The following is a 12,377-nucleotide window of genomic DNA, read 5'->3' as shown; positions in this document are numbered from 1 at the left end:
CTGTGAAACATCAGTTTAAAGAAATGTAGGAAAGTAAATTGGTGGCGGTTGTTGAGAGTAAATTGTAATATATTTAAGAGTCAACCCAAGTTGCCTGGGATAGCCACGATGAAGTCCTAAATCAGTTGTGCTTGGGGTACGTAAGGTTAATCCATAGGTGTCTTGTGTCTTCTGGGAACACACGAATATGTCTGCTAAATAATTGATGTGTGATGGTTTATCACATTTTTATTATCTTATGTTAATGCAGCATTATGGTGAAAGTTTAAAATATCTCACATCTTTGAGATGGTATGACTGGAATAGATAATTGTTCAAATCAATAAAAACTGTTTTCAGAATTTTAGTTTACTACTTTCACTTAGTTCCTTCCCCCCCCCCCCCAACAAATTAGGAGAAAACACTGTAAATTACATCTGGATGCACTTCAACTCGTGTACTATTTTTTGTAATTTTAAGTGATGCATTTTTTAAATTCTACTTTTGTTACTTGGTGTACAGAAATTGTATGTATACAAACCTGCAATTTATTACTTTTCTTTTTTTCTCTTGAGTTTGGCCAGTTGAGGACAGTGTGAAGCAATATTTTTGATATTGCTTCCATTGCTCTTTCTTCTGGGCATATTCTTTCCTGGTCTTACAACATTTCTTAATTTTTTTTTTTGCTTTGTGTTTTACCTTCACTCTTTTGTCAGACAGTGTGGGGTTTTTTCTCCTTTTGGTAATCCTTGAAATTTGATATCAGTTTTGAATAGTTGTTCAATCTTATACTTTTTTACATATGTTTTCAATTTTTTTTAGCTCTTTTTGAACTACTGAGGTCCATTGATTTCCATTCATTTTGTTATTAGAAGTGATGTTGAAGAGTTGTTTTGTTGGAGCCTTGTCATTCATTATCATAAGGTGGCTGAAGAATTTGGCTCTTCTTTTTCTAATGGAATCTGACATTTTCTCAGTTTAAAGATCTTTAGCACTTCTGAATTTGTATTTGTTTTCACCTATCATGAATAAACCAATTTTGATTTTCTTCAAGGCATTTTAGAGAAAACTTAAAGCAAAGTTTTTACTTACAATGCATATGTAAATAATAATAAAAAAAATTTTTTTAATAGCACCCTCTTAAAAAAAAAATATATATACACATATATATAATACTTCATATATAGATCTGTCGAGAAATATGTATAAGTTTTTTAAATTATAGACACCAAACATAATATGCGCTAAAGTTTCAGTGAAAATTCCTTTTTCTTACTTTAGCCTCTATTGAAGAATTTGTTACATTTAGAGAAAATTTCATTTAGAAGATTGATTTAGCTTTACCTGTGTGTGAATGCTTGTTGAAAAACCTTTCTTAAAATTGACTCTCCACTTCTAAAAAAAATATATATTCTGTTTTTTGACCCACTTTTACTAAAAAAGATTTTTTTCTTCATTACCTAAAGAGGCCTATTAATATTAGAGTAGCTTTGGCAACCTACATTGTATTCCAGACTGAAAATGAGTTAGGTTCTCTTTATAAATAGATTTTTTCTAGAAAGTAAGAAAGTCTGTAAAATCAGAAAAAACTTTTCATACAAAATTTGAGAATTTTGTTTAAATCTTAATTTTGGTTAATTGTGATTTGACTGGGTAGCCAGAAAAGTCATGCAATACTTGGCAGCTTTTTTTTCTATTTTGTTTATTTCAGCTGATTTCATACTGTTTGCTTGATATATAAAGGCCTTTCTGGTTTGATTATGGTACTGTGATGTCTGATTTTGTATTACTTAATTTCTTTTAACTATATATATTTATTTTTTTCCAGTTTTTTCTGTTTGTGGGCGCCCTTTACAGACCCTTATTTTTGTTTCAATTTGTTGTATGTTGTACTTCAAAAATATTGATTTATCTTTGATGAATTAGTAGTTTAGTTGTAATAGTAGTAGTTTAGTAATTTCATTGTCTTAGTTTCCTATAGAGAGCATTTTGTTATTTTTTTGATACAGCTTAATAACCCAACTTGTTGTTTGCATATTATAATAAAATCAAACTCCTCTGTTTCAAATCAAAGCATTAAATACATGGTTTCAACTCGGTCAGGAACCATGGCTGTTATGTAAAGCTGTTAGTGTAATGAATAAATTTGAAGATTATGTAAAATTATGAATTTGTGGATCTGTCTAGTTTTTATTCTTTTTTACAGTTTCTGGTTTAGCAAAATTAGAAGGGGAAGTGATTGACTGTGATTATACTGGAGATGTGACTAAAGATGTTTGCACTAAATATCAGCTCACTGGTATTGTAGTTCATAGCGGTCAAGCTAGTGGTGGACATTATTATTCATATATATTACATAGGTATGTATTTGTTATTAACATGTCAATTTTCAATTTTTTTCTTTGTAGAATCTTTCATATTCATTATTATAATCGTTCTTTCTCTGTCCAATTCTACTGAATCTGGATAGAGATCATAAATGGCCATTTAATGTGCGCGCGCACACACACACACACACACACACACACACACACACACACACACACGCACGCACGCACGCACACACACACACACACACACACACACACACACACACACACACACACACACACACACACACACACAATTTCTCCCCCTCTCTACCTTCTCCCCCCACCAACCCTCTCCTTACCTCTCGCCACCCCTCTCCGTTTATCCTCACAATCTTCCTCTTTTATCTTTTTTCTCAGACCTCTACACAATCTGAGTTATATTTGGTCTTCCTTTAGGTCTTCTTCCATGTTTATCTAGTTTAAAAGTTGTTTAGCAACTCTTTTACCTGTCATTCTCTGTAAGTGTGCAGTTCATCTTAATTATCTTGTTCAGTTCTCTTCTGTAATGTTTTACATCCTTGGTATTCTTTTTTGCAGCATTTCTTACTCAATCTGTTATTGTCTTTGTTAATTTGATTTGTAATACTTCATCTTAGTCACCAGTGTTTTTTACTTTCTTCTTCTTTTGTAATCGCCCTAGACTCTTAACCGTAGCTTAGAAAAAGAATATAGTAACTCATGAAAATTGTATGTTTATATTTCATTGGTATTTCCTTATCTCATTAAACTTCTAAAGCTTTGATAAAAATCATCCTATTACCTTCAACTTACTGCCAACTTTCCATTTCATATTCTCATCCTCAGACATTTCATGATCCAATTACTTAAAACTTTAAACAATTTACAATGCTCATTATCTTGCCTGTTTACAATGGTCATTATTACATTGCCACATAATTTCAAGAATTTTATTTTCCCTATATTTATTTTCATCTTCTAATTTCCTACTCCTTGTACCCAAGGAATAATGTGATTTTATTTTTTGTCCTCCTTTTCTCATTAAATAACATTGGAAAATAGTTGTGCTCCTTTGATTAGATTTTTAACTTTCCTTTCTTCACCTCCTTATCGATCTCATCCATAAGAATGACAAATAACAAAAGTGGGAGTTTGCTACTGCATTTGTCCAGTTTCCACCGCTAAACTTTATTTCTCTTGTTGAGGTTCTTATTATATTTTCATAATTTGTACACATCTTTTAATTATTTTTATAATATCTGGGGTCATCCCCTTTCATCGTTATTGTTGTTTTAATATCTATAAAAATTATAATTGATTTTCCCCATATTACCAATTCTCGATTATTTGTTTCATGACAGAGATCAAATCAACTATGGATATTCCCTGTTGGAACTGTGATGTTCTTTTGACTGATTCCCGTTTCATATTATTATCATCACACATACTTTGTTATATATTTTTGTTGTTTTATTTAATGTTAGATTAGAAAATATATATGTTTAAGAATATATATATGTGTATGTAAGTTTGGAGTTTTTTTATATTATTTGATTTTTTATTAAAAAAAATTGTCTAGAATTAATTACTTTTTTTTATAAATAAATTACCCTGATAGTAGTTTTTATTTATTTATTCATTTTACTGATTTGTATGTTGCAATCTGTTCAAATAGTGAACAAATAAGCAACTCCCCATTGCCCAATGAGATATAATATGTATCACATGTAAATGAAATATAGTGTTGCACAGACTCAGGCCGACCATTCCTGAGATGTGTGGTTAATTGAACTCCAACTACCAAAGTACACTGGTATCCACTGTCTATTATTCAAGTCCATATAAATGTAACTAAATTTTACTAGGATTTTTAACCTCAGAAACTTTGACTTAGAAAATCAGCTGTTAAACAACTGATTTGTGACAAGAGTTCACTTCACCAGCCTGGTGAGCTCTTGATAATATTAATAATAAATCTTTTTCTTTTTCTTTCCAGTTATTGGGTGATAATTAAAAAAAATTATGTCATAGTTTGTTAATCTGTTTATTCGAATGTAAAAAAGATTACTTTTATTGCTTAGAAAAATTTATTGTTAACCTTTAACTGGTACGGTGAATTTTGTGTAATGTAATTGGTACAGTGTGGTCTTTCAAGAGTTCAGTAAAAAAAGGCATAAAAATAATTTTAGAGCACAAATTACATTAAAACTAAATTTATTTATTACTTCTCTCAGTTTACAATAATATAAAAGAATTTTTAAGGGGAAATGGTTTTTCTGGTATTCTTTTATAAAGTTTTGTAAAAGCATTGCCAAGTATTCACTTTTTTGCAGCTATAACAAAAACTGGTATTTATTTCCTTTTAAATAAATCTTTTCTCATTTCACAATTGTTGTTTCACAGGTCTAGTGTGGCTACCTGAAGTAATAAAAGATTTATTATTGTATTCTAACTTTCATGTTTGAAAGCATTTATAATGTGAGTAAATTTCTTGCCAATTGTATTTCGAATTTCAATTAAGTAGGCTTATTCTTCAGAGCAGTCATTGCAGATAATGCACACTTCTGAATGATCTTTACATACTCTTTTATGTGGTTTTCATTTTTTTAATCATTTTTTCTTGGGCAAATGTCACACTGATTTTGTTTTGCTGGTTGTCCTCAGTTTGGGGAGGCTGTCTCACCTACATAATAGCAATAGTTTGAATGATTTGTCTTAATTCTCTTGGAATTTGTTGTATAACTGCTGTTCTCTCTAAATGATTTTGGACGTATCACTTTTCCATAGCAATGGTGAAATCTCTATAACTTATTTTGATATCATAGTTTGATGATTGCTGGAGAATGTAACTATTGATTCTACAAATGCCAATCATTCCAAAAAAATATTTCTGCTGGCTAACATCTAGTTCTTCTCTGGGAAGAATACACAGAATATTTTTGATTAAATTAATGGACACCACCTTTTGTAAGATTATAAAATAATATGATGTCTGGTTTATCAGGACAAGTGGTGGATGGATGAAACTAGAGCAACACCTTTGCTTCTTTTAGGTACATTAGAAACTAATGTGTTATTATGAGTAAAACCAAAAATTGAAGAGGTAACAAGTCTATTTTTATTAGGTAAAACTTCTTTTGGTATATCCCATTTGTTTCATTTCATAGTTCCGACATAAGTTAGACCTTTGGATCGAAGTTCCTCAACCAGTTTTAATGATGAGAATCAGTTATCTCCTGTAATGTTTCTATTTGTGTTTTGCATTGAGGATAAAAATCTCATGTTTTGTGTTGGTGCACTGAGTTTTTTTTTGATTGGGAGCATTTTCCTTCCCACAGTATGCATCAATCAAATAGCTTGTGCGAGCATCGCATAAGCACATGACTTTCAAGCCATATTTTTTAGGTTTGTTTTTGAGACACATTCAAAATCTGCACTTTCCCCTAAAGGGGATCACGTGTTGATCTACTGTACCATATTCACCACAGGCATAATTTTTAGTTTAGTTAGACATAAACAAATTAAATAATTCAGAAATTGGAGCAAATCTATCTCCAGCTGCCTTTCGGTCTCTCTAGTTGACTCATCGTCAAAATGTAGATCTATCAATAAGAATAAAAAAACCTTTGAGAGACATTGTTGTATGAAATATATCCTGTACTATCAAACAGAGATGAGACATCTTGATGTCCAGATTTTAATGCTCCAGATAACAGGAGAAGTCCGGAAAATTATTTTAGCTCAACAGTGTCTGCATGGCTTGCCAAATGTAGCAAATCCTTATAGTGTTACAACTTATATCTGATTCTAGAGATTGAGCATCTATATATAACGGGTTTATTAGTTTTAGTAGGTCCAATTACCTGTGGTATGTGGACGGTATTTTCTCTGCGGGTATGGCTTGGTGCAGGAGGATTCTTAGTCCACGTATATCTATTTTTTCCATAGAAATAATTTATCATCTTTGTCTCCTCCTCATCTTTCCCTTCTTCACTATCTTCTGAAAAATTTGACATTCCAAATTCATTCACTGAATCATAGCTACTTTGTATACTTTCATCATCAGACAAACAATTTTTTTCCTCTGCTAAACTATTGACATTGTTGGTACTTGACCCAGGTTTGCAAATCATCTTCCCATGAAATTTTTAGCTTGTCAGGCTCACTAAGTAGAATGTCAGATGTTATAATAGAAAATATTTCATTATCGTCCAGTAAACTGCTCGTTAAAAAAAAAAAGTTCAAAAACTAAAAAAATCACACAATTGAAACAGGTGGGGTCTTTTAGTACCCCAACTATTTTTTTTTGGAAAAAATAAAATGTTTTGTAAAATAAAGACTTGGTCTTGTTACTCAACCCATATTAAAAGAATACCTAAAAAATGGAAAAAATACTGGAATTAATACTTTCCTATAAAAGCGCCAAAAAAATTTTTTGGGGGTCCTAAAAAATCCCACTGTGCTCGTGAAAAGTGTGGCTAAAGTGTGACGTGAAAAGTGTTGTTAAACCACATTTTTTCACACATTTTAGTCAAATAACAGTGTGACAGTGGGTGTGTAACACATTTTGTATTAATCAACTGGAAAGGGTTAATTATTTTTAAATTTTAATACAAAAAGTTGATTACAAACATAAAGAATTATACATGTATATACACATGCGTTGTGCACCTGGGAAGGATTGATAACCGTACGCCCATGTAACATGATTAGTAATATATAAGTTGTCTTGAATTTCTAGTGTAATGTAAAAAAATTTCTTTCATTGTGTCTACAGACAACCAGATGGATCGTCAAAATGGTATAAATTTGATGATGGAGATGTCAGCGAATGTAAAATGGAAGACGATGAAGAAATGAAGACACAGTGCTTCGGTGGTGATTATATGGGCGAGGTAAATTTAATATTACCTTTAGTATTTTAAATTATTCTACAGAAAAAATAAAATCAATGTTTTGCAAAAAATAAGATTTATTTTATAATGTGAAATCATGAGTTGAATATGTTATTATAACTTATATCAAATTACAGCTATTTAATTTTAGTTTATTTAATGAGGAAGGCTTCAGTTTCATTGAAATAATTGACAAGTCATTGATAATAATTCTGTTTGCTTATTTACTATTATATTTTAAAGACATTATAGTGTTATATAATGGTTATTGTTGATGTATTTGTTAATTTTTTCTGTTTTATATAATATTAATAGCACACATAGTATTGCATAATGCTCTTTACTTTGACATGTTTTTGGAGCATCGAAAAGCTTAAATAAATTTTTTGCGTTACGTAATGGTATTTGTTTGTCTGTATATAAAAAAATCTTGTTCCTATCTTAAGGAAATTAAAAATTTGAACGTAAGTTTTCTGTCTTGTTGAAAATATTTTTTTCTTCATGATGTAATTTCACTTTCAGTTTAATCTATTAACCGCTGTTGGTGTGTGGCATTCAATTAAAACTTTTTTGATATCTTATGTATTGGTTTGCAGTGAAAACTATTCTGATATCTTATGGTCGCGTATAGTGGGTGAGCGACTTAAAACTGAACTTCTACAGACTAAGCACAGTCACAACATGTAACATTATATGAATGAAATGAAAAAGTGGAAACGTAAATTAAGTTAAATTCTGTATTTACATTAGCAAAAGTTTATATATTTATCATATTTCTACTAAAAATATTCAAAGTTAATGCCCTGCGCAGTAATGCACTTACTTAGGTGATCATATTGAGAGTCGCCTGATGCAGGCGACTCTCAATATGCCAATGTTTAGATTTCTTGTTAAATGTTCACCTTCATTTCATCGATAATGAGGAGATTTTGTAATTCACAAAACTATCCTACATGTAGTCCAGAGTAAAGAATCACAACTAGACAACAAATCTGGATAATGTGGAGGACAGTTCCTTCTTTCGTAAAATCCACATGGTTGTGTGCTAGTGAATTGTTAAGTCTTTATAGTCATGTTGCAAAGTCTTTATAGAAGCTGTATTCTTTTCAATGATCTGTTAACTGAGCATACAATTCTTTGAAAACTGTTTAGGTACACACTTAAACACAAAATATTAGCTCCACTTCAGGATAGCAAGCAATACCATACTGTACATGAATTTTCTCATTGTGAAGTGTGCTCAAACATCGGTGATTTTCAATTATCCAAAACCTGGTTTTGTGTAAATTAACTTTCGTAAATAAATGAAATCGAGCCTCATCTGATATGAATTACAGTATCGGGTTTACCTTTCCAGTGACAATTTTTTGAAAAGCAAGTCACAATAATTAAGGTGTTACAGTTGTTCTGTTCTTTTAAGGTGTTGCACGATTATTAAGCGATAAAGTTTCAAATTTAAATCATGAATCTTATGGTAAGATGTGTATTTTACACTGCTCTATTGTTTTAGCTTATGTTTAAATTTTTACTAAATCACAGAAATTCTTTGAATATCGGCTACGGCATCTGCAGTCCAAACAGAAGGTCGCCTATTTCATTTTTTATTTGAAACTGATCTGGCTGTTTATCATCTTTTAATCGAATTGTGTTTGCTTCTCATAGCAGGATACTGATATTTGGAAAATTCTCCACAAATATTTGAAAGGATCCAGATGCACATAAGAGATTTTACTACAGAAATTTTTCCTTGAACAAGCAAGGCATTTTAGTAAAACAAAATTGCAATAAACAAAACTATATTGCACTGAAGCTTTTACTTGGGAGTCTTATTAACTTTGTTGAGGAATGTAAATAAATCAAATCGGTTATATTTTGAACAAGTATTGGATAATTTCAGTGTGAATGAATATGAAAATGATACAAATTTTGAGAGTAAAAATATAATAACGATATCCATAACCACAAATTATCAAATGTTGGTTGATGGTAGTATTGTAGATTATTTTTCTTTGTTTAAAATAGTGCAAAAAATAAATTAAAAAAGGCTAAAATAACAAAACAAGTTTTTCATTCACTTTTAAATTTTTATTTTTTTTATTTTACTCCTTTCATTTGTTTTCCCTCCTCATTTTGTATATTTCCTTTCTATTACTCTCATCATCTTGCTTTTTCAATGTATTCTTGGTCTACCGCATGGTCTTCTATCCTTCTCATTTTGATTTAGTATTTCTAAGAGATTCTTTCTTCTTTCATCCTATTTATACATTAGGTCACCTTAGTTTACCTATATTCTCTATAGCAGGCTCTCCATTCCCAGCAATTCTCTTATTGTTGATCTTCATCCTACTATTCTTGTCTTCTAAAAATACTCTTCTTTAACTTCATTTTACTTGCCTACTCTTGATTCATTTTCCTCTACTCATATTAAAAATTATTTTTAATTTGAACATAATTTAACATATTAATAAAATGTACTGTGGAATACAACCTGTTACAACATGCTTTTGAAGCCATTCTTACAAATATTATTACATATATATTTCTTGAAATATTAAATCTGTTGGCCAATACAGAATGTGTTAAATTTTGTTTTAATGAAACAAAACAATATTTATAATTGTTACAAATATAAATTTATATTATTGTATAAAATATAAATCACCAAACACAGTAATTATTAGATAAGTTGAACTTACCATATTAATTTTCAGTAACTGGTTTTAACGGTAGGTATCCTGCATTTTCAGATGGTATTAAATTTTATATTTATTACATTAAAACATGATTGTTTAATTATTAAAGAATATTGAAGATGTGGGAAACTGCAAAACTGGTTACTGGAAATTAATATAGTAAGTTTAACTTATCTAATAATTACTGTGTTTTGGTGGTGTGCATTTCATACAATGTTAAATTTTAGCACAATGGTCAAAGTGTTAATGAATTGTTTAAATATTAAAAAAAAAAAATGTATATATTTTTGTAATTGTAATGTATATTTGTGTTCATATATAAAGATGATTAAATGTATACTGTTAGCCAGTATTATCAAATTTTTAATTAATTTTTTTTGTAGGTATTTGATCACATGTTAAAACGTATGAGCTATAGAAGACAAAAGAGATGGTGGAATGCGTACATGCTATTTTATACAAGGTTGGACGTAGAAGAGAGCAATCTAGTCAAACGTTTTAACCAGCTCTCTTTGTGTAAGTAATATTATTTATTTATTTATCTGATTTATAAATAAAAATTACATTTGATTATTATGATTTAATAAGAATCATACCCAAATTTAAGCTAAAGGAAACATTTTGAAATTGTTTTCTTCATCAGCAGTTTGATTAAAATGAAAGCTTTATTGACACAATGGTATATTCTTATATATATATATATATATATATATATGTTTATATACATGTTGCTGAATTAGTTAATTCCAACTTGCGTACACCCATGAATGATGATTCTTCCCTTTAGATTTTAATAATATTACAAAAATGTTTAAAGATTTTTTAAAACTTGCTTTATACTTCTTACACACAATCAAATTATTATCATACGTTGCATGAGTTTAATTAGGTTAATTTTGATTTAAAACCTCGAAACAGCTATTGCAATTTTTTTACATCCACACCCTTAATTTACCCCTGTACAGGGGGTATGTTTGAAAAAGTAATGGCTGAATATTGTATTGTCACCAGATCTTAGTAACTATGCAAAATTTCATCAATAGGCAATGTCAGGGAGTATGTTAAATTACAAAAGTACCTAAACATTTGTGCCTAGCGTGGAGATGCTGGATTGACTTTAGAAAAAGTCTATACTTATATATAATGTCTGTATGTGTGTATAATATAAATTTTATTTTGAATACATTTCACTGGTTAAAACTTTTATTACAGTAAACATTTATAACTAGGTACATTTTGTTTTTTTCAGCTGATGCAAAATTAGGTGTTATGAAAATGCCACCAGCAATTGAGCGAAGTGTTAGAAGGCAAAATATTCGATTTATGCATAATAGAAATCAGTTTTCAGCTGAATATTTCCAATTTATGAGAAGATTGGCATCTTGTAATGTGCCACCTCCTAGCAGACAACACAATTCTGATAAATTAGTAAGTATCAAAATAATCTAATATAATGAAGTAAGTAATAAACATGAATCTTTTAATCTTAAAAATTTTAATAATTCAATATAAAAAAAAATGTTTTGAAGACTGCAAAATTATTCAAGATTGTAAATTATATATATATATATATATGCAAGACAAAAGTATAAACAGTTTACTACAAAGAGTACAGAATTCAATAATGCTTATTATTACCTTATGTGTATTGTTATTTCATAAAATCGATTTTGAAAGTTTCCCTCATAGTCAGTTAATAAGACTTTTTCTTTTTAAAAAATCACACATTAAAATTGTAAACATATTAAAAAAAAAAATATTTTTTTATTTTTTGTTATTCATTATTAGTTTTATTTGAAATCGGACCTGAAAAATTGAAAAAAAAGTTCCAGAACTGTAATTTTAGTGTTTATAGAGAAATCTAGAATAAAAGAAAAAATTGGGGTTGTTGAAAATCACTATTTTATGTTTGGCAAAAATAACTCTGTTAAATTGGTAATAACAAATAAATGTTTTAAAGAAAATTTGTAGAAAATTTGATTATTAGTAAAACTTTCTAACGCCACTGTACAAACATAAGAATTTTGAAGTTCTTGACAACATTACATAAAAATGTGGCAGATTTTAATTTGTATTTAACAAAACAAAATATAAAAAATAAAACAAAATATTTTAGAAAAATGACATTACAAACAAAAACAATAAAACCAACTTATAGACAATAAGATAAACTGCTGAAAATGTCCCTTCTCCACAGTGAATACAGCACTCTGTTCTAAAAACAAAGTTTTTGGTGGCTTTGTGTGTTTCAACAGGGTTGTTTTATATTTGCTGTACTGTTCTGAGAGTTGTAACTCCTCTCTTGCATTATACTTCTGTTCATATACTGATGATTTCAAATGGTCCCACTGATATTAATCCAGAGATGTTCAGTCAGGTGACCATGGATAGTTTGCCACAAACAAAATTTCAGTTTGATAAACCATAAGAAAATTATAAAAACTGTTACAGATAGCAGCACACATATAATAAATTAATAT

At 29.4% G+C, this 12,377-nt stretch overlaps 1 protein-coding gene across 5 annotated transcripts in view; it reads left to right on the top strand.

The window, feature by feature from the left end:
• faf (ubiquitin carboxyl-terminal hydrolase-like faf) overlaps positions 1 to 12,377 on the top strand; it is a 173,171-nt gene that overhangs the window by 124,556 nt on the left and 36,238 nt on the right. For all 5 annotated transcript variants that reach the window (XM_075380487.1, XM_075380491.1, XM_075380488.1 and 2 more), the window contains exons 35-38: positions 2,186 to 2,339; positions 7,087 to 7,204; positions 10,281 to 10,413; positions 11,147 to 11,325. In XM_075380487.1, coding sequence (XP_075236602.1) covers positions 2,186 to 2,339; positions 7,087 to 7,204; positions 10,281 to 10,413; positions 11,147 to 11,325 — 584 coding nt within the window. The remainder of the gene's footprint in view (positions 1 to 2,185; positions 2,340 to 7,086; positions 7,205 to 10,280; positions 10,414 to 11,146; positions 11,326 to 12,377) is intronic.

Source organism: Lycorma delicatula, chromosome 12 (genome assembly GCF_047948215.1).
Source record: "Lycorma delicatula isolate Av1 chromosome 12, ASM4794821v1, whole genome shotgun sequence".
Classification (NCBI taxonomy): Eukaryota; Metazoa; Arthropoda; class Insecta; order Hemiptera; family Fulgoridae; genus Lycorma; species Lycorma delicatula.
The sequence above is the reverse complement of the archived record's forward strand: the minus strand, read 5'-3'. Positions and strand labels throughout refer to the sequence as shown.